The sequence below is a fragment of the Corythoichthys intestinalis genome, chromosome 13, assembly GCF_030265065.1.
Source record: "Corythoichthys intestinalis isolate RoL2023-P3 chromosome 13, ASM3026506v1, whole genome shotgun sequence".
NCBI classification, from domain to species: Eukaryota; Metazoa; Chordata; class Actinopteri; order Syngnathiformes; family Syngnathidae; genus Corythoichthys; species Corythoichthys intestinalis.
The window spans coordinates 37,145,263-37,169,162 of NC_080407.1; the positions used below are offsets into that span (position 1 = coordinate 37,145,263).

The 23,900-nt window shown below is 39.7% G+C and overlaps 1 protein-coding gene across 1 annotated transcript in view; it reads right to left on the minus strand.

Moving 5' to 3' along the window:
* Positions 1-970: 970 nt before the first annotated feature.
* The window catches only part of LOC130929103 (zinc finger protein 391-like), a 34,842-nt gene continuing 11,912 nt past the window's right edge, over positions 971-23,900 (minus strand). The window contains exons 2-3 of the mRNA XM_057856049.1: positions 16,339-16,734; positions 971-3,317 (exon numbers count right to left, since the gene is read on the minus strand). Coding sequence (XP_057712032.1) covers positions 2,215-3,317; positions 16,339-16,734 — 1,499 coding nt within the window. The 3' untranslated portion in view covers positions 971-2,214. The remainder of the gene's footprint in view (positions 3,318-16,338; positions 16,735-23,900) is intronic.

A 23,900-nucleotide genomic window follows, 5' to 3' on the forward strand; every position in this document is an offset into this window, starting at 1 on the left:
GCCCGTAATGTACAGAGGTGGAAGGAAAATATTTCAGAAGAGCATCTACAAAGAGGAGAAAGTGGGATGTTCATTGTATTAGTCGAATGGCTGTTGATTGTGAAACCAGCATGACATAACCATAATAGCGCCTAACTTTACCAGCCTACTGTACCTGTCTCACCCTTTAAGTACTCCTAAATATCAAAATAACTTTCCAAAAAGTCCCAAAGTATTGTATTTTGTTTAATGATGGGGGTTACACTGCCCTCTAATGGCAACGTGGGTCTGGCTGGGCTGTCGCCTTGTATGACTGGGAGCAGACTCTGACGTCTGACATTGATAAGGGATAGCTGCGCTCTGGTTTGGCCCACATAAAACTAAGTTGTTTCAGCTAATATATGTTTGTGTATGCATTTTTAATTAAGTTTAGAGCTATAAATGTGGAGTTACGCGTGAGCGATTTGCTTTGTAGCATTCGTAGCATTTAAGATAGCGGACTTTTGTTAGGCAAATTAGGCTAATTTAATCTCCTAAATTTGCATATTGATCAGACTAGATGGACAATTTGAACACCATGTGGTTTACCGTTAAAATGCATGTCATTTTGAACATAAGTGTACATATGTGTGTTACAGCTTTACAAAATGTCAAAAGGAAGTAAGCTTCAAAAAGCACAACTGCCTTCTTTGCTGTCTGTAAAGCTGAACAACTTCACGTTTAGTGAGGACAGAACACGTAAAAAGTAAAAAGATACTGTGAGGTACAATAAGGTACTGTTTTTAATCAAATTTAATACATGTATTATTTATTTAGATTTAATAATGAAAGGAATAGTATCTTTTGTCTTTACCGTACGACTGTATTACTCTAATACACTTAACATAATCAATCAGGGAATAGTATATTTTCTCGTATTTACTGATCGACTGTTTGTATTACTCCAACACCCTTAATATAATCAATCGGGGAATAGTATTGTTTCTCGTATTTACTGTTTGACTGTTTATATTACTCTAAGACACCCAATATAAAATAAATAGCACTTATACCATAGTGTGAGGAAAACAAGTAGAATATTTTTTGTGTTTGAATGTATTTATTCAGATTTGAGAGGATTACAGAAAGATCCATAGAAGACCCCCCCCAACAGAAATAAAATATACAAATAAAATACCCTTTCCCCGCTGTCACAGGCATGTACTAGCACATCAATCATAAATATTTTAAGACCATAAGCATATAACAGGATACATATTGAATCTGCCTTTATACAACAGAAATGTCATTCCTCTTTGTTGAAGGATGATCAACATAGTTCAGAAAGACCCCTTCACACTTGATGAAATTTTTGTTCAGAGCCGCTCATGACGTATCTGATCTTTTCAAATTTCAGATGGAGTGACATGTTCGATCCGCTGTGATATTGTCGGTGGGGCTGCATCCTTCCATTTAAAAAGGATCAGGCGGTGAGCTAATAATGTTGAAAAAGCAATGATTTTTTTGTCCCCCCGATAGGTAATACTAATCTCTCGTGCACGACCCCAAAGAGAAATATAAGTGGATTTAATGGAAGTTTGACCTTTATCATTTTAGAAAGTGTATTACAGATGCCCTCCCAGTATTGCTGCATCTTGGGACAATACTACATGACGGATCAATTTGAGACTAAATGTTTGCCAACTGAGATTTAGAAAGGTTGGACCTGTGTACGATCTTGAACTGGATTAGAGAGACAGCGAGAACCAAAAGTAGTATTTGCGAGGTGGCAAAATGGACTTGGCCATATGGCAAAAAATGTTTGCCGTGTGGCTTTTTTTTTTTTTTTTTTTTGCCATGTGGCATTTTTTTGCAATGTGGCGAAATTATTTTGCAATGTGGCGAAATTATTTTGCCATGTGGCGAAATTTTTTTCGCCATGTGGCATGAGGGGTAGATGGCATTTTTTGGGGTATATGACGGTTTTGCAGGCCATAAAAACTCATCTAATAGTAACTAATTATCTAATAATAACAGCAAATCACAACAGGATTTGAGGAAGGTCCACAGAATACAATCGTCTTGCCTGCACATACTGATGAAGCCAGCATGAATGACAGGCAAAACTGTCCTTGGCCACCACTTCTCACACATACGTCTCTTAACCTGATCCTTCTGATTGAATAGTTGACTACAAACTGAGCACAAGAGGTTTTTCACCAGTATGGGTTCTTATGTATTGTAATAAGGTGTCTCTTAGAGAGAATCTTTGACCACAAATTGAGCAGGAAAAGGTTTTCCTCCAGTGTGAGTTCCTATGTGTTTTGTTAGGTTTCCCTTTGCAGCGAATTTTTGGCCACAAACTGAGCAGGAAAAAGGTTTTTCTCCAGTGTGGGTTCTCATGTGTGGTTTCAAGCGGTTCTTGCAACTGAACCTTTTGCCACAAACTGTGCAGCAAAAAGGTTTTTCTCCAGTGTGGTTTCTCATGTGTGTTTTTAAGTCGCTCTTGCAACTGTATTTTTTGTCACAAACTGCACAAGGAAAAGGTTTTTCTCCACTGTGGGTCATTTTGTGTTTTGTTACGTATCTCTCTGAAGAGAATCTTTTGCCACAAATTGAGCAGGAAAAAGCTTTTTCATCAGTGTGGGTTCTTTCATGTGTTGTTAAGTTGTTCTGAGAACTGTATCTTTTACCACAAACTGAGCAGGGAAAACGTTTTTCACCAGTGTGGGTTCTTTGATGTATTGCTAAGTTGTTCTTATAACTGTATCTTTTACCACAGACTGAGCAGGAAAAAGGTTTTTCTCCAGTGTGGGTTCTTGCGTGTGTTTTTAAGTAATCCCTTAGAAAGAATCTTTGACCACAAACTGAGCAGGAAAAAGGTTTTACTCCAGTGTGGCTCCTCATATGCCTACGACAAGTATACTTATTAACAAAGGTCTTCCCACACTGAGAGCATTTGCGTTTGTCGTCACTGTCAGCTTTCTTATGACCTTCATCATCACTGTCAGGCGAGTGTGACATGGCGTCTTCGCTATCTGACAGAGGAGCGGTAAAACGGTCCGCTTGCAATCCTTCTGTTGAGCTGCTGCTGCTGCCGCTTGGAGGCTCCACTTCTCTGCTGGTCTCACTCTGACCCTCTTCACTCATCAAAGGCTCACCAGTCTGCCTGGTGATATTGTCTTCCTTTGTGACGTATGGTAGCTCTACCTCCTCCTTTTTGATTGGAAGTTGCTCTTCTCTCTTTTGCTGTTGAGGGTCATCTGACTCTTCCTTTTTAATTTGCGGGTGCTCAACGTCCTCTTTAATGTCAGGAGACTCTGATTCCTGCAGCTCAGGATCAAGATATTTTTTTAAGCCTGCAAGAAACAATAAGACAAATTATAAACTAAAAAAAAAAAAATGTTAGATGAACATAAAAAAAGCATGGAATGTATTTCCACCTGATTAACTCATTTGCTCCCAAAATTTTTAATTGTTTCAGTGTCCCAAAGACGTATTTATACATCTTTTAGTTATTTTTTTTTTTTTATCAAATCAAACCTTTTATTTGCTCTGATGGGGAGGTTAAGAGCATCTTCAACTTGTATTTTGCAAATCATTACACAAAGATAATTTTGAATGAAAATCGTTTTTTCTGTTTGTATGTGTTATAGGAATAACTGTGCCAAAAGCCGTTTTCTCTGCATTCAGTGGTTTTAGGAGGTTTGACCCCCCCCCCCTCCCAAAAAAACAACAACAAAAATTCTGTCTCCGTGGCGACCTGCACGTCAGGGAGTTCCAGCAAAAAATTCTAATCACTTCCACCCTTGGAGTGTTCGTAATAGGTGTCATTTTCAAGCAATTCTTAGTGTAGAATCTAAAGTATGTGAGATGAACTTAAGAAATATTTATTTACACTTTAAACATGACATACTTTTATTTTTGAAATGTTCACCGGAAGTAAGTTCTTGAAGCCGCTAACCGTAAGCTTTACACTCAGTTTTAAGGGGGGGAAAAGTGCATTTCTCTTTTCGTCATGCATGTGGTGTTGGTAAGATTTGTTTTCTTTTTTTTGCATCGTTTGCAAATGCTGAAACCAGAGAGTCTTCATGTTTGAAGTGTCCCCTATTAAAAGTTTTGCGTGCAATGACTTTAGGGTCAAACAAACCTTATCTACATTAGTAATAATCGTAAATAATACAATTTTGATAGGTATGAAGTAGTTCTGATCCAATCACATGATCCGAAATCGGGCCAATCACGCCATTTTTCAGGTGAAAATGATTGGGTTTTTAATTGAAAAAATATATTTGTTTTTCTGCTTCACGCTCGTACAGCCTCTCACTGTCCCTCCCGCTGCTTTTCTTTTGTCAGCAGTGCCCTGGAGTTAGCCATTTAAACAAGAATTGAGGTTTTCTAGCTTTGATCTTACCACAGAAGCAAAGTAGCTCTACATTAAAGGCCCAAATGTGTCTTTTAGCTTGTTACACACTAGCGATAGCGTGCTGTGGCAACTCATTACAGAGTTTCCCCTACATACAAAACATTGTGGTGCACCGCCACACCAAAAGAAAAGCCGCCACGCTTTGGAAATTAGATGGTTTTTTAAAATTTAAAGATACATTTTAATTTATATTTTGTATAATTGAACACAACGTCAAAAAATACATCGCTCATTATTTTCGTATTAAGGAGAGCTGCAACAAACGGTTGTTTTCATAATCGATTAATCGGACGATTAATTAAATGATATATCGATTAATCGGATAGATGTCACTATTTTCAATTACCTTCACAATTTATCTTGCTGTTGTTTGAGGCATGTTGTAAGTAACATTGTAGACAAAACAGATGTATTTTTCCTTCAAAAATTATATTTTATTACAGCCCCCTGACTTAACTGTAGTCTACAACTGTATCAATTATCAAATTCTTTGGCAGCAAATTTGTAACTTGATTTTAATCAATTAGCTGTAGCAGCCTTGTTAAGAAGCTAGTTTCGACAGTGCGATGTCTGAAAATTGGCAAAAATGTGAAATGTTTTCCAAAATAAAAGCAAATCTTTGTTCAGGTCCTCCTGTGACTTAATAAAACTATAATGAAGAAATCTGATAAAACAAGTAGTCCCCAGTTTAAAGAGAAGAATTTAAAAAGTGGCTCCCACCAGTTGGAGGCAATCGGTGACATGGTGCTAAGAGAGACAGAAGAGGGATCCTCGATCTTTAAGACAAGTAATTCTTAAAAGACAAATGTTAGCATGAGTTATGATAATTTTATATTAAAACCCCTCTAAATGTTATCGTTTTAATAAAGTTTGTAAAATTATTTTAGATGATAGGTCGCCATTCTTGTTACGTCACAGTGCGTGCAGTGTGTGACGTCACCGGGCCTGGTGCTGAACTTCCAGCGTGTCACTCGTTAGCTACCCCAACATGTCGTCGGTTCTGCCCTTCCAATTTGAACCAGATCGGAAAAATAAAGAGCATGACAGCACTGTTGGTCTTTCACAAGACGAGCAGCTAAGGCAAAATGCAGAGCAGGAAATACCTGTTAAGACAAGAGTTGGGCAAAACTGGTGACGTACTCCCGGCAAGTGTGTCTCAATGACAATGGAGCAAGAGAGTGTATGCATCTCACGTTTAGCTATGTAAGGGTGGCCCATATTAAGTGCTTGGCGTGCATCAACTGGCCACTGTAACGCTGCATCGGACGTGTCTGGATCAGTTTGAGTGGCAGCATCACTCATATTAGGTGAATACTGAACAGACACAGTTACTGCCTGATGAACAGACAGTATAGGTAAATTATTAGCTTCCTCTGTGATTAGCGGTATGCAAGAAGGTTCGCCTATCGCTGGAGCGACAGGAGCGGCTTGCCTGCTTAAGAGAGCGGCCAGCAGTTTGTCTTTGGCGCTTTATTGCGCGCATTTCACTCGCTACCCGAGCGCGTTGAGGCTTCTTGTGAGGGAAAGTAGTTGGAACAGCATTTGATTTTAGTCTTCGCTTATACCCAGCCGCTCTGGTGAGTTCTTTAATAAGTTGTCGTTAGGCCTGCCGCGATAACAAATTTTAGTGTGCGATAATTTATCTAATAAATTATTGCGATATGCGATATTATTGCGCCCCCCCCAATTTTTTTTAAAAACCAATTTACAATAACTGTGAAAATACAGTATATATGAAAAGATCAAGTACACCCATTTAATAAGAATAAGAAATCACAACTAAAAACAATAGACCATGCCTCTTAAGTAAAAGACAACAATATTAGTACCGCACAGAAACACAGAATGTGTTTTTCAAGAAAAAAAAATACAATTGCAGTTAATGACTTAAGCACTTAGGCAAATAAAACTTTTCCCTTCATAGCTTCTGCAATGGTGTTCCATAGGGATGCAACGATAAGAGTTAAGTCACGGTTCGGTATGATTTTCGATACGGGGGACACGATTTTCGATCTGATTCAATACACTTAAACTAGGGATGTCCGGATCCAGGTTTTTGTACATCCGATCCGATACCGATATTGTTTTGCACTTCCGATCCGATACCGATACCGGCCTATCTGAGCATGTATTAAAGTTATTTAGCCTCCTTACTTAGTTGTCAGACTCATGTTGAAAAGGGTTTTAGTATTCTTGATAACAACTAGCCAGCTGAATTAGGTGAGTTTGAATAACACACAATGGTTGGTAACAAGAAACTGACCTGTTTATTCAGTGACAAACACAAAACATTCTAAATAACAAACTTCTGGCATAGTCAGTCAGTAAAACGTGCAAATAATATTGTAAACTGTCAGTAGAAAATCCCACAAACCTCCCAAGCTATTAGATGCTTTTAATGTTTCGTGCATTAGTTACAAAAATTGTATAAAAAGCCTCTCAGGTTTAAATAAACGACTTTTTCAGTATCAAGTTCACATTTTAAAACAGTAAATAAAATACTCAAGTCCCCATTTTGTATCAGCAGCTTTAAACTACATTCAATTAATTTAATTTTGCGAATCAACTGTTAAAGTTGTTAAAATTGCTCCCGTTATTCCATAATTTCCCTTCTGTCCAATTTTGACAGGTGAAAGTTTTAAAACAGTTTTGAAGATAGATTCAATTCAAGATTTCGCTGATTTAGGAGTATTTTAGATAAAAAGTTAATTAGGTTCGCTTGGAAGGTTCACTACAACAGCCTACAAGGGAAGTCTCCTGCTTTAAGATGGCGGCTGTTTACTAACGCACGTAGTTTTCAATGCATGTGTTGCAAACGGCGTCGAGTCTGTCATTTTGCATCTAGTTCTATATACATATGATATCTATTATACAAGCAGGATGTTTATGCTGCATTCCAGAGAAGTGGGAAGTCGGATTTATCCCACTCGGATGGTACCAGTTCCGAACTCAAAGCGTTCCAAGCAAATGTAAACAACAATGATGGCTGATCGCGACGAGGTGTTTTTTTATTTTAGCCATCCAAAGACATTTTGACCTCCAGCGAACCTGCCTTCCTATAAGCGATCAAATAGTAGAGGAAAAACGACGGCTGCGTTATAGCCAGTGTTGTTAATAACGGCGTTACAATATAACGGCGTTATTTTTTTCAGTAGTGGGTAATCTAATTCATTACTTTTCTCATCTTGGCAACGCCGTTACCGTTACTGAGGACGGAAAGGCATGCGTTACTATGCGTTACTATATTGGTCGAAAAGTCTGAGGGAGACGGACTCACCGAGACGACAGAGCAGAGCAGGAGTAGGGAGTAGGCAAGAAAGTTGTGACGCCGAGCAAACGAGATGCTAGGTAGCTCCAATAATACATGTTGTAGCCGATAGCTTACAAACTACGCCCGCATGTTATGGTAGATATGGTAGACATGGTAGATATCACATGTACTGTACATAGATATAACTAGATGCAAAATGACAGACATGGCACTAAATGAGTTAGTAGACAGCCGCCATCTTAAACCAGTAGACTTTTTAGGACGGCTCTGTTGTATAGAACCTTCCTAGCGAACCTAAGTAACTTTTTATCTAAAATACTTCTAAATCGGCAAAATCTTGACTTGAATCTATCTTTAAATGATGAAACAGTTTTAAAACTTTCATATGTCGAAAGTAGAGAGAAGGGAACTAATGCAATAATGGGAGCAATTTTAACAACTTTTAACAGTTGATTCAGGGTAAAGGGTAAATTAGGGTAAAGAATTGGGCTCGGGCCAATTGTACCAAAAACCTTCACAAAAAACTTCACATAGTGTGGCCAATGTTTTTTTTTTTTTTGAGGAAAAAAAAAAGTAATTATCACCAATTACTTTGCCAAGTAACTAATCACTCTTACATTCAGGTAATTGAGTTACTAACGCAATTACTTTTTGGGAGAAGTAATTTGTAACTATAATTAATTACTTTTTTTCAGTAAGATTAACAACAGTGGTTATAGCCCACACTGTAAACTGCCTTTTTTTTAGTTACATCCTTAGCTGATCGTCAATATAAAATCATAGCACAACAAAGAGGATGTCGGACTTTTCCGGCCTCCGACTAGGAAAATATCATTGGAACGCCACTCGAACTGGGAGGTCCAAGTCGCGAAGTCAGAGAAAAAATAACTATCCCGACTTCCAAGTTGTTTCAATCTGACATCACTGGACAAAATGGCGCTCAAGAAAACGTATTGAATGATAACACAATAATGAAGTAAATCAAGTTTATTTGAGACGCCATGTATTTTTTTTCCTCATACAGTGAATTATCTTTGTTGTGCTATGTTTTTATATTGGCGATCAGCAAAAGATGTAACTAAAAAAAGGCAGTTTACAATGTGGGCAATAACGCAGCCGTCGTTTTTCCTCTAATATTTGATCGCTTATAGGAAGGCAGGTTTGCTGGAGGCCTTTGTTGTTTACATTTGCTTGGAACGCTTTGAGGTCGGAACTGGTACCATCAGAGTGGGATAAATCCGACTTCCCACTTCTGCGATGGCCGACGCTTCAAGGATAGGTGGGTATTGGACTATTTCTTCAATGAAACACGCAACAACTGTGCCTGCCTCATATGCAAAGAGACAATCGCTGTTTTCAAAGAGTTCGATGTGACGCGATAATGATATTACCGAACAAGACACGCTGACATGTACGACAACATTACAGGGAAGATACGCAGCGAGAAATTATAGCAACTTGAAGCTAGTTTAATTTCACAGCAGCAGTATTTCGCAAGAGCCCGAGTGTCGAAAGAGAACGCCACAAAGACGAGATTGTTGAAATTATGAATTTAAAAAAATAATAAAGCAAATGTGACACACAGAAGGGCTTGCTAAAATTTGTTTAAATATATTGTTCTATGTAAATCAGCCAAGGTAGCCCCCCGCATTATTACCACACCAAATCTGGCCCCCTTTGCAAAAGGTTTGGACACACCTGTTTAACTGATGATCCGTAGACGAAGCCAGCTTCTTTCACTTGGTACTAGAGCAGGGCGGTAAACCGAAAATTTACCGTCACCGAAATTCTTAACGATGACCGACGCAATTTTGACCATGTCGGTAAATTCGGTAAATTAATAAAACAAGAAAATATAGTTTTTTCATCCCGCTTTGATTCTGTGTTGTTCGTCTATGTTCATTCCCCTTTAAGAAAGCAGTGAATGTGCTTACGTAGGGAGTCACGGGATCATCAGGAAGCCAATCAAACAAAAGCCCGGTAAGCTAACGCTAGCAGCTAACGCTACAAGCAAAACGTGATGGAGTGTGGCTTAAGGGACGTTCACCGAACTTTCAACCGACATTTAGTAGACTCTAGGTGGCATCCAGACGGGCTTTCACCCGCTGTCCTCCTTTGTTCTCACGATTTCCGGAGATGGTGCTTTCAGTGCTATCTACTGGTAGCCAGGCTAACGCTAGCTAGCGGCTAACGCTACAAATGAACGTTATGGAGTCGGATAGCAGCTCTAACCTTGTCGAAACGGCTGAACTTAATGAGTGGATTGGGCACGGACTGCATCTAGCAATAACTATGTGGCGTTATTTTGTATCTGTCTGTGTGTGATTCCTCTGATAGCTTTTGTGATGGTAAAGCATTCAGCATAAAGTACAATCCAACGGCGAAACTTATAATGACCGAGAAATGGCCCCAGCTATTTTTATTGTGCGTGCATTTATTAAAAAATGCACTGGGGGGAAAAAAAACCTTAAACCATAAAGTAAACACTTATATTTAATAATTATTTCACAGCAGCCATTAACAGTAAGTTGTCTTTTTGAAGTGTACTGTTCAAGCTGCAAGTCATTTGTGTTACAATTACATGTTTGCACAGGCATACTGATTTTGACAATGTACATTGTTCAAGTCATACACGCTGTTATAAATGTTCATACTTGAATTCTTATTGCTTACAATACATTTTTATAAACTTTATGTTTAGACTGCATGTACAATTGTTAAATACAGTATATCAAATTGAATGCTGGTAAATAAATCAACAAGAAATAGTTCATCTGTATTTCATGCATTGATTCAGATTTTCAAATTATATAACAGTCCGCTTGGGCGAATTTATCGTCATTTATCGTTATCGAGATAAATCTGCTCAATTTATCGTGATACATGTTTAAGGCCATATCACCCAGCCCTACTTGGTACCAGCTAAATATTATTCAAAATTAGGGCTGTCAAAATTATCGCGTTAACGCGCGGTAATTAATTTTTTAAATGAATCACGTTAAAATATTTGACGCAATTAACGCACATGACCCGCTCAGACAGTATTCTGCCTTTTGGTAAGTTTTACAGCAAGGCTTTTTGTGCTGTCTAACAGCGAACTCTTGTGGTCGCTTTGCGACATGGTTTATTGTTTTCTTGCCAGTTCAATATGGCTGCACGACGTCTCGGGCTGACGCCTACGTTGTAATGTTGTGCTTTATGATCCTTGGGCAAGATTTGTCCGTAAGTATGGTTGTTGTAAAGAATGTACATATTATGTTAGTAAGCGAAATGTTATATTTTTTGTATGAGACGCTTTTTGTTTATGTTTCGTGAACCTGTATAGCGTGCTAAGCTAACGTTGTTGCTAATGCAATGCTTGTGTACTTTTTTTTTGTAGTTTTACGACGGTCTAAAGAGGACAATGGTTTAAGGCTATTTTATTAATAAATCAGATGAAAAAGGAAGAAGTCTGATTATTAAGGCGTCGTTCACTAGCTGTCTAGCTTTGGAAAAAGTAGACGCTTCGGAGTGAGGACAGCATAGACAGATTTAAATGACAGTAGAGTTAAATGCCCACTACAGTCCTTATGTACCGTATGTTGAATGTATATATCCATCTTGTGTCTTATCTTTCCATTCCAACAATTTATTTTACAGAATATATATATATAATTTACAGAAAAATATGGCATATTTTATAGATGGTTTGAATTGCGATTAATTACGATTAATTAATTTTTAAGCTGTAATTAACTCGATTAAAAATTTTAATCGTTTGACAGCCCTATTCAAAATATAATGATGGTGGAAGAAATAAGCATCTTGAATTTGAAACAGTATATTGTCGGCGATTAGCCTCCCAATGATCTTAATTGTGGTTGTCAGCCCAAAACCCTCTAAATATATATTAAATGCATCTTACCAGATATAAAATGACTACTACATAATCTGTGGTGATCGTTTGGCGCCCAGTTTTCTCGAGGAATTGCAGCAGTCCATCTCGCTCTCCTCTCCGGGACTCTCGGAATACGGTAAAACTTCAAGTCTCTCCGTCTATCTTCTCTGTTATTGCAACCGACCGCCACACACGCCTTCACCATTATGATTATTAAGGTTAACGAGCAGAAAAATACGCCATAATAGGAGGAATTTACGTAGCGGTAATGCGTAAACATGACGACCTGACGGAAAATATGGTGCGGAGGCGTGGTGGTGACGTCATGTGAGTGGGGTCTATACTCATCAAGTCCATGCCTCAGAGACCGCCAGACTAAATACTAAAGATGTGTTTTGTTATTTCTTTGTTTCTCATGATTCAGTATATTTTTCCTCAGAATGGAGTGATTTCATATATATTTTCATGCACTTTCATGCGAATTTCGCCGAAAAGTGAGAGATTTTCTTGCCTGGGAATGAGATGCCAAAGACTTGCATGTCACAAACTAAACGATGGTTGACACATTTGAAGCCTTTGATCGTAGAGCTACCGAGCCTTCTCTCGCTGGATCAAAGCTGCAAACCTAACCAAACCCATACCAGCAATTTTGTTTTCTTCCATGAGGGAAAAAGTCAGCCATTGTGTAGCACAGCTGAGACACCGAGTAAAAACCGGAGGGGGAGGGCAGGGATGAGCCCGACCTCCACCTGCGAGGGATTTCTACCTCCATTTTTGGGATATAAAGAATAGCTAATACCGTGAGACAGGTATAACGAAAACTTTTTGTGGTTTTAAAACAGTAACGTTTTCATACCACGGTATACCTTAAAGTGGTAACCGGCACATTTTTGTAAACCATGGAGGCAAACAATACAGACGTGACATTTTTGCTGCTCGTTTTACACATGGAAGCGTTTGTAAACATTACCCTTGACCACTGTTTGGCACGTTACTTTAAAAAAGTAATTAATTATAGTTACTCACTACTTCTTCCAAAAAGTAACTGAGTTAGTAACTGGATTACTCTATCGTAAAAGTAACTAGTTGCAAGGGAAAGTAACTATTTCCGTTACTTTAAAAAGTTGTTGTATGTCAAAGAATTTGAAATATTCTGAGCAGTATTCGAGTCAGTTGAATAGAGAAGAAAAGACAGGTAGTTGTGTTAAAGAACCTTGTAATATTTATTGCACCTTACCAGTAACAGATTTATCCTACACTTGAAGTGCAACAAAAATAAACAGATTTGAATTGCTTACCACAGATGTCGACAAAAGCTTTGCCCCGGGACATAAATGACACTTTACATGCACATTCTTTCCTTTAATTTCGACCAAATTGAAATAGTGTTTATATCTCCACCTCGTAAAGGACAAATTTTCCTCTGAATGCTCTGCCATCCTATCCCTCTGCATTTGTTTTGCCTGTGTGTGTTTGCCGCACGCGCTGTTCCGGTTTGTGTGTGAAAACACCGGCTCTGATTGGCTTACCATGACACATGATTCTAACCCTCAGCCAATCAAAATCACTTCCATCGCATTTATCCAGGGGGTGTATTCAGGTAGCCTCGTCCCCCTACTCCTCCCGTCACACTCAAAGCGTCTGCCGTCCTCAAGATGGAAGCAGCATTCTTGCTGGCTGATGGTGGGGGATGGGAACGAGGCTAGCATTCAGGTGTAGCAAACACAGAAACATTAGCAAGCTTTGGAAAGCATTGTCTAATTGAATGAGCAGGAACAAACAGTCTGGAATCATAAGAAGTACGTGCGATATTCTCGAACCTGAACGCACCCCAAGTCTTGGTTGACAAAAAGAGCAGAGTAGACTCGCTACGGCTGGTAGTTTCTTCAATTTATTCAGTGTAAGTAACACACCGTTTTTGACCATCAGTAATGGTAACGGCGTTATAACAGCGGAAAAAATAATTAGTTAGATTCCCGCGTTACTGAAAAAATAACTGCGTTATTCCCAACACTGCCCTTGACTACGCCCCGAGTAGAAAACGCACAAATGCTGGAATAGCGGATACAAAACGACAAAGACTGCACCAAATTAATGTTGGGCGGTGGTTTGGAAGAACATCAGTCTGGTGGGACATGGACCGCAGTTTCAGCCCCCTGAGTAGCAGTTGAGCGAGATGAAACAATGAAGTGCATGATGATGACAAGGGCTTCTCTGTGCGTTACCTCAAGAAGCCTTAATGCATCTGGCAGAGAGAAGAGCTGATTATTACCTGATTATTACAGATGAGTTGTCCTTAATTCTGCTGACTATGGAACTAAAAAGTCCCATGCTTCAAAATTTCCCAATGATCTCCCCTTTGTTGATTTGAATACATTTTCTTTGGCAAAATGTGACTTGAAGTGTTTGTCATTTAATATGGATGTCCAAAACTTGTTTTTAAAACAAGAAACTCTGTCAAAGGTAGGCATGTGCCGGTTACCGGTTTCACGGTTTACCGTGGTGTGAAAACGTCGCGGTTTCAAAACCACTAAAATTTTCCGTCAGACCGTAGTACGGTATTCGCCAGTTTTCATGTGCAGCCAGGAGTGGCATGGCGCGGCAGCGCTCACCCCCTCCCCTTTGTTTCTGTGTGTGAAAGTGACACTATCGGCTAGACAGCCAGCGAACCCAAAAACAGATACTCCAAACATAAGGCGTTCTTTTCCTCATATTACTGAGCTCTCAAATCGTGGTAAGTGTAATATACAAAATGAATACATTTAAAACGTTGTACAATTGTATTTTTCCATGTGTGAGTAGCTTCAACAGATTAGCACAATGGAAAAGTTTGCCAAAAACAAAACACACATTTTCCTTTCAAATTCGATATACACACTAACTAAAAGCTTACAAAGATGAATGTTAGCCTAGGCTTAGCTGGGAGAGCAACTTCGTCGAGTGTTACAGCCGCAGAATGAGAAAACAAGCTTGATTCGCTTGAATGAAGAGGAAAAAGGAGAGCATCAAAGATCGTTAATAGCGAAAGATGATCTTGCCCTAAGCACAAATCCATGTTCGTTAGCTCAATGAGAGGTCTCATTCCCAATGTTTTTTTTTTTTTAGACGAAACCTTTCCACAACAATATTTACATTTTAACTTTTACATTTTTAACTAACTTAAACTAACTTGTACATGTTTAACTAACTTATTAACTTATGAATTCTTTATGTTCTTTTTAACACAAAGGCATGACATCATGTAGACTAGATTTGACACAGAGGCTGAAACTTCACTTGAGCTTCTCCACCCCCAAAAAAAAAGTGATGCAATATAAGTTTTAAAAAATTTTATTCAGAAGTGTTTTTACTTTTTTATAGAAATTATTTTGTTCTTGCTCTAATCTTGAGCAACTTGAGCTGTGGCTGTGGGTATAGTCTATAAGTTATATTTTAATTTTATTTAAAATATTTGTTTTAATTGATAATTTATTTATTTTAACAATATATTCATGTTCCAATTTGCAACTATGTTCTGAAAAATTAAAAAAAAAAATCCTGTTGAATGTAAAAGTTTTCTTTTTTTTAACCCATACATCTCAAAATAACACATTTTGTAGCTATCATTGCAATACCGTGATACCGTGAAACCGCAGTATTTTTGCTCATGGTTATCGTACCATCAAAATCTCATACCGGCACATGCCTAGTCAAAGGTCTCAAAGATTTCGATTTACAAATCACATGATTTGACCTACTTTGAGGGTGTCGAAAATTGCCAATATCTTGCCACTGATGTATCACACATGCATGTTGACATTTTTCAAATTTGGCAAAATTGGGCGTCTCGGAACGGGACCTGAGTGTTTTGCGCCACGTACTTGTCTCACATAACCGTGGTGCACATGCTTGTTCTGCAGACAGTCACTCTACACACGCTTCTGTTTCATAAGTTAACAGATACACGTGCTTAGGCATGTCGCGATAAATTTTTGTAGGCAGTATATTGTCTTATAAATTATTGCCGATATGCCATATCATTGTCTTTTTTTTTTAACTAATTCACCCACTCATGTAGTGACATCCTAATAAATCATCTATTCAAATGCACTATTTTTTATTATAGAATAAAAAACAAACTATATTAAAAGTAATAAATATTTAAAATGCACAAACAATGCAAAACGAGTCATTTAAATGCAGAATATAAAATACGACAGAACTCAATGCCATTTTCATTCTCTGCCAATTTTAGCCCATCAAAAATGTTTATATGATCCAAAATGGCTGTCATCTTGTCCTGCAAAGTGCATGTTAGCAAATCTGAAGCCAAATTGTTCATTGCCAATAGGTTTTTCATCAAAGTAGCATAGCAGCCTCAATGCAGCCATTCAAACGTTTTACAATGTTTAATATACATATTTCTCCTTATTTTGTATGGCTGAACTTTAATTCTACATGCGTGTCGATTGCATTAGACACCAGTTCCTTTCACAGACGCTTATTGGTCATCAATACGCACGAATGCAGAGTGCACGCAGCACCGAAAACACATACAGGCACAAATGTATGCACGCTTAAATCGCAGCCGGGAAAGTTATCGCCCTCATTTCTATTTACCGTGTGATAAATTGACTTACTGAATATCGCGACAGGCTTAAATGTGTTGCACCTTAAACTCACGCTGAAGTGCCAATGTCAAAATAGGTCAGTCATATCAACAATAAGGCAAGACTAAACGGACTGAACAAATGCCACCAAATGACAGTTACGGCTTCTTCAGAAAGAGCCCAGCACTCCCCTCAAGGTGAGTAAGTTGATACTCACAGAAGAGCGAGTGAGATGTGGCGTCGTCGTTATCTGATGGTCGGGCGATGAGGTTGTCTGCTTGGGATCCTTCTTTTGAACTGCTGTTGATGCCACTCGGGGGCTCCGCCCATTTGCTGGCCACACTCGGACCTCCATCTTCACCCTTCAAGGACTCATCAGTCCATTTGGTGATGTCAACCACCTCCACTTTAACATATGGCGGGTCCTCGTCATCCTCATTTTTGAGGGAATGAGTTCGCTGCCACTCCTGAATGTGGGGGTTCTCCTCCTGTTCCTCTTTAATTTGGACAAATTCTTCTCCCACCTTCTTGATGTAAGGCGACTCTATCTCATTCTCTTCTTCTTTAATGCGAGCAGACTCCTGGCATTGAGGACGATGTGCTTGACTGATATCTGCAAGACCATAATCACACATGGGCCAAATTGGATTTCTTCATTTGCCATATACTGTCCCCAAAATAGTTACTGCTTCATAAATATTCCTCCATGAAGATTTGTATTAATTCGTAACTTGTTGTCAGCCACAACGGCACAATGTAATTCAAATTGCTTGACATTATATTTTAATAACTGAGACACAAACAGAAGTAGGGATGTCCTGATCGCATGTTTTTGCCCCCGAGTCCGAGTCACCTGATTCTGAGAATCCGCCAATACAGAGTCCCACTCTGAAACAGGATAAAGTGTTTTTCTTTTTTTTAATTATTATTATTTTTTTTTTAACAAAAGTTCCAAACATGTTACTGTCCCACTTTGCCATCTCCATAATGGGAACTATTTCGAAACAAGAATAATGTAGAAAAATGCTTGTTTTAATAAATGCTTTATTGAGTGAGTCTACTCACCCTTTGATGCTCACGCTGCAGCTTCTCGCTGACACAATGAATTACCACGGTTTACACACAAAGTTTAACGATGATTGACAGATTTATGTCTTTGATTGTAGAGTTGCCAAGCTTCTCTTGCAAGATCAAAGCTACAACCCTGTCAATCATCGTTAACTTTCAGTTCCAGATGCAGTTTGGCGCACTGCTCAGCAGGAGGGAAGGTAAGAGGCCGTGGCACTTTACGAGCATAAAGCAGAAAAATTAATATAGATTTTTAAAATTAAAATCTTGATCCTTAATACTCAGAAAAATGACGCGATAGGCCCCGGTTCCGATGAGGTGATCGAAACGATTGACATGCTTTTTGTATAAATCTGTGTCTGATGGGGGAAATCAACACCTACAGGTGAATTTCATGGTATTGGGTTCCCCACCTCGCATTGCCGAAATTTTGTATGACCCACTCTGCCTAATCACATTTCCTATCAACTTAGCGTCCCGCCTCGTTCTCCTCGGTTAGTAGGCCCCCCACACGGATTCCACAGGTAAATATAACTAGACAATAATAGCACAGGTAGCATAGCCGTTTGATAATGTGTATTTTTGTTGTTGTTTATAGAGCTGTCCCGACTAGTCATCAATGACGAAAATGCGTCGACGAGCACAACATCCCGTCGACGTTTATAAAAAATATATGCGTGGAAAGTTGAGAATGGCGGACGCTAGGCCTGAACGATACTGGAAAAAACTATCGTTGCGATTTTTTTGGGGTTTGAGATATATTGCGATATTAAAAAAAAAAAATATATATATATATGTATATATATATGTATTTTTTTTAAAAGACATTTTCACTAGATGACTTCAATAGCTGTTTGGAAAGACTTTGGATGACTCACCATCACCACAGTGTACAGTGATCCCTCGTTTTTCGCGGTTAATGGGGACCAGAACCCGCCGCGATAAGTGAAAAACCACAAAGTAGTGCACCCCCCCAATTTTTTGTTTGTTTGTGTTTTTAGTGCTCAATGTATTTATTCAGATTTAGCAATGGAAAGAGATCCATATTATACATGTTTTTTTCTCACTTTTTTCCCCCAAAGTGATATAAAAAATGTATATAAATAAATGGTTTTTAAGCACTTCAAATGTCATAATTATGATCAGTTTTAAACATAACTGTGCAACCAAATCATTTTTGAACAAGAATAAAGTACTGTAGTAGAAAAATGCTTGGCTATATTCAATGCTTCTGTTTATCTACCTTAGCTGTGACTCTTGCAGTAACATGTAAATATTTCTAACTCCTCATGATCACTTCTGGTATTTATTTTATATGTCTCCAACGTCTCCACACACACGCACGCACGCACGCACGCACGCACGCACACACACACACACATTCATTTCAGTGCGACTTCCCCGCAGAAACTGTTTAACAAGTTAATCACATTGCTCCGCTTTGAAGTCCACTTCTTTGGCAAGATCAAAGACAACGAGCATCGTTAACTTTAACAAGCAAGTGCTGCAGTGACCGTGAGGAACAAAGGGCTGGGAGAGGGAAAGTGTGAGGCTGTGCAACAAAAAAAACAAAAAAACTATCGCACGTGCTTGCGATGGGACTATCGCGTAGGCGCACATAGCGATGGCGATGTTTAATTGATATATCGTTCAGGCTTAGCGGACGCTCGATATGCAAGCGGGGAAAAGGCACAATGCCAAAAAGCGCACCAGAGTGGCCAAAACATTGACTTATTTCAACGAAACAAAGGAGGGTATGCTGTTGTGTCCTGTCTTTTGAAAGCCAAGCTTGCATGCCAGAACACCTAAAGCGCCGTCACCCAGTTGTGACTTTGGAAGATGACAGGAGACAACAAGCTGGACGATTTTAAGTCCATCTAACTAACGACATTTTTTATTTAAGTTGCTAAGCCTGTCGCGATAGGCAATAAGTTCATTTATCGCACGGTAAATAAAAATGAGGGCGGTAATTTTCATTGTTGAATATTATCGCAGCGCACGCGTGCATACATTTTTGCGTGCGTGTACAAGTGCGTGTTGATAACATATGGGACTCCAGTTCCTGTCACAGATGATTATTGGTCATCAACGCGCCGTAGAATTTAAGTTCAGACATACAAAAGTTCTGACATACAAAATAAGGAAACACATCTATATCAAAGACTATAAACGTTAGCATTGCTACATTGAGGCCAATGTGGAAAAAAGACAACCTACTAACCCATAAACATCATAATTTACTTGACAGGACACATGAGTTATAACCCGCGCACCGCCGGGCCCATAGGGGGCTGTGTGAGTCAACTTCATTTCATTTCAAGTCGATGGGAATGACTTTCACACATACTTTGAACACTCAGGTGAAATTCCATCAAAATGTACAAAATCTAGGCGGCACGGTGGCTGAGTGGTTAGCACGTCTGCCTCACAGTTCTAAGATCAAGGGTTCAATCCCGGGTTTCGGCCTTCCTGTGTGGAGTTTGCATGTTCTCCCCGTGCCTGCGTGGGTTTCCTCCGGGAACTCCGGTTTCCTCCCGCATCCCAAAAACATGCACGGTAGGCTGATTGAACACTCTGAATTGTTATGAGTGTGTGCGTGAATGGTTGTATGTCTCCTTGTGCCCTGCAATTGGCTGGCAACCAGTTCAGGGTGTCCCCTGCCTACTGCCCCGAGTTAGCTGGGATAGGCTCCAGCACCTCCGCGACCCTCGTGAGGAAAAGCGGCATGGAAAATGAATGAATGAATGAATGTACAAAATCTGGACCGCATACTAACAACAAGGATTGTCTAGGGAGTGATTTGTTCGAGGATTCAAGGTAATTATTATATTTTTCGTACAATGCATGCATTTTGAAATGTCGTGAAAAAAAGAATCACTGGGAGCCATTGGTGTCATTCTTTTATGTAAAATAACTGCCCGGTTTTTGCTTTTAACCAAGAACCAAGATGCTTAACGTCCTTATCTACAAAGAATTTACTGATTGAAGCATTTATTCACAAGAATTTTGAAAGGAAAAACCCATTGTAGCAGTCCCTTAGCATAACAAAGCTAACGGACTTGCTCAAATCTTTGACAGATTTAAGTGAACTCAATAAAAACAATTTTTTTTTTTAAAAAAAAGAACATTTAAAAGGCTAAATATATGAAAAAGAAAATCTCGACCAATCCTTGATGTCTGCTATTTCTGCATCGCGACCCTTGTTATATTACCATGTTTAACCCATAAAATTTCCCAAAAATCTAGCTGTGGCCATTCACAGCTGTGTCTTGAAACTCAGTGATACATGCTACATGGAGTTTTTTGATCAAAACAAGGTTAGTACGCTATAATATCTCGTTAAAATCATGGCGTCTTTAATTCTGCTCTTTCATGCTCTCACCTCCGGATAGGGTTTCGCTGTTTAGAAAAATTAAAAAAAAAAAAAAAACTTTCCCCAGAAAATTGAGATTTTAAGCTTTCCAATGGTGTATCACACATGCATGCATATTGTCAATTTTGAAAGTTGGCCAAATTGGGGGTCTCAGAGCAGACCTCAGTGTTTTCTGCCATATGTAAATTATCATTTAACTTGTTAAAAGGTTGCTGCGACACCCATCGTGTGTAAATGAGCAGCTGGGAGAGGTGAGAGTGTTGGGGCTTATCAGGCTGACGGCTGCTTTCTTCACTCAATGAAGCAATTCATCAAGCCAAATATTTTCTGCCTATTCTTGTTTAGAAATAATTCGGTGGGACAGTAACGTTTTTAAAACTTATCATAATTACTACATTATTACAGGTATTATTATTATTATTATTTTTATATTCAGTGGTATCTCGACATACGATCGCTTTGACACAGAATCTTTTCGAAATCCGATGTAAAATTTGACTCGCCATTTGTCTCTACATTTGACGACACACTCAAATTACGACACTCTATGACAGCTCCGCGGACGGGTGCACGATAGTGACGGGATCTGTCGTTCACTTGAGTAAACGAATCCATTCCGGTTCGTTCAGTAAAACGATTCGTTCAAACGAATCGTTCAACGAATCGTTCGCCCCCCTCATCTCCCTCCCCACCCAAATGAATCGTTCGGTTAGTGAACGGGAAGTGACGATGCCGAACGAATCACCAAAGACCGCTTCGCAGTATAACTGAACGGGAAGTGACATTGCTTGGTCCCTCCCTCTCTTGCACATTGACCACTCGTCGTAGTTTCAGAAATGAGTGACAGGCGATATCATTCTGCTCTCAGAGACAGCCTCGTCTCCCTCCCGCTGCTGCAAAAGCGAGGGAGAACTTCCGCGTCGTCTGTCCTAGTTCTATGGGCTCAAAGTCATGGCTCGTGCTTGCATTTCGAATTAGGACACGGTTAAACATTTTCCTTTTGAGGGGGGTTTGGGGTCGGGGGCGCATGGACTTTCTTTAGCATGATCTTGCTCACATATATAATGCTGCTGCTAACAGCCAATGCGGCATGCTTGCTGTCACGAAAATAAAAATAAATCGAAAGTTTAATTTCTAATTATGGAACGGCCAACTCATCACATTAACCTCTCGCTCTGTTGTATTTTTGTTTTTTATTATTAAGATGATCGTTTTGAATTTTTGCACTGGTATTAATAAATAAAATAATCCGGTCAGCTCCCCTGTCGTCCCCGCATCTCAGATCGTCAAATGCTGACGAGAAATAATTGTTTGCTTTATGATTTCGCCTTTCTACTCTCATTAGTCTGTTAAGAAAAATGTAGACATATTGCGACATCTCCCGTGTCCGCGCGCTTTGTTTTTGGGGCGCTTGAGTAGCACATGATGGACGGATTGACATAATTTGTCAAACCAACCGACACCCTCTGACACGAAAAAAAAAAAAAAAAACACTCGGAAAAAATTGACATGTATATACAGTTTCATTGCAAATCAGTATTATGGTGATCATACTAAATATTATTTTTTTTCTGTGCACATATGAGGTACATATCGCTGCCATGAAGCCTCCATATAGTGACAGTTCTCTGCCCGCTTCACTGCCGTCACGCGACCGCGACCGGTTTTGCTTGCCTCGTAGCTACGCGTGTTTTAAATTACTGTAAATTTGATAGTATGTCGTCATAGGCACAGTCCCGAGTCTGTTGAGTAAAGTAGAACACTAAACCATGCTCGCTAGATTTGTGTGGTGTTTTTGTCTTTTTGAGCAGCATTTGATAGGCTCCACGTTAACAAATATGTGACAAAGTCGTTTCCTTTCATTTTATGACTCGTTCACCGCATAGTCATTGCTGGAAAGTCAAGTTAGCAGCAAGCTAGGTCAGGAACCGGAGGACCGAATCACTGAACGGGAAGTGACAAAACTCAGTCTTTCCCCCCTGCCTGCACGCTGGCTGCTTATTGGCCACACGTGGAAATGAGTGACATACGCCATGATTCTGTTTCCGCTCCCTCCCCTGCCCGCGATGAGGCTGGCGTCTGATTGGTCGTGTGCGATGTCAGAAGACGCTGCCGCTTGCTCAGCGCCCTCCCACGCAGCGAACAAGCGCCACCAACTTCATAGAACGAATCAGTGCAGATGGTGATTAGTTCGGTCTCGTTCACCCAAACAATTCGTTCAAAAAGAACGAATCGTTCGCGACCGATACAACACTAGTGCACGACGGATTTTCTTGTGAGAGAAATCAACACAGTGTTGCTACTTGCTCGTGCTACCTTGTAACCGACAAGCTCTGTGTGCACATGCAGGGCGGAGAGAAGCGCGTGCTGTAATGATTGTGTGTGTCGCAAGTTCGAGGCAGCCAGTGTTTCGTGCAGGTACTGAAGGGGAAAAAGGTGACGCTTCCAGGAGGGTCCTCCCAGCGACAAAGGCGAGGGCCACAACAGCGGCTCTCAGCGGCCTACCACGATAGGGAGCTAGCCTGAAAGCTGCTGGGGAAGAGAAGCCTGAGCCAGCCCGATCAGCGGCCGCGCCGGGGTGAGGGGGTCCCGTCCCCGCGAACAGCGCCGCTTTCGTGCGATTTATTTCAGAACTTGTGCAACGCAACACGTATTCTGTCCGGTCAAGTTGACAGCAAAAACAAACCATTAAAAGAGGAAGTCAAAAAGAACCGCACTCACGCTAAGTTCATCGGTTCGTCACCCATGCGGTGCGTTCAGGGAGAGCAAAAATGTCCCCCACATGAGAACCTGCTTTGTCTTGACACTCAGTGATATATACGGCATGGAGTTTTTGGATCGGAACAAGGTAAGTACGCGATAATATCTCGTTAAAGTCATGGCGTCTGTAATTCTGCTCTCGCGTGCTCTCACCTCCAGATAGGGTTATGCCATTTAAAAAACTTTATATTAAAAAAAAAAAAAAAAAAAAAAAAAGCCCTCCTGTCCAAAATTTTTCTTCCCCCAGAAAATTGAGATTTTAAGCTTTCCAATGATGCATCTCAGACAATTTTGAAATTTGGCCTAATTGGGCGTCTCAGAGCGGAACTTCAAGTCACCTGAGTGTTTTCCGGCATATATATTAATAAATGGTTTTTAAGCACTTCAAATGTAATAATTATTATCAGTTTTTAACACAACTGTCCAACTGAATCATTTTTAAACAAGAATAAAGTACTGTAGTAGAAAAATGCTTGGCTTTATAAATGTGATTCTAGTACCCCCATCCCACTGCCCAAAAAACCCGTGTCAACCCACTAACAATCGGCTTTTGGTGGCAGTGGGAAAGGTGCAGCGAC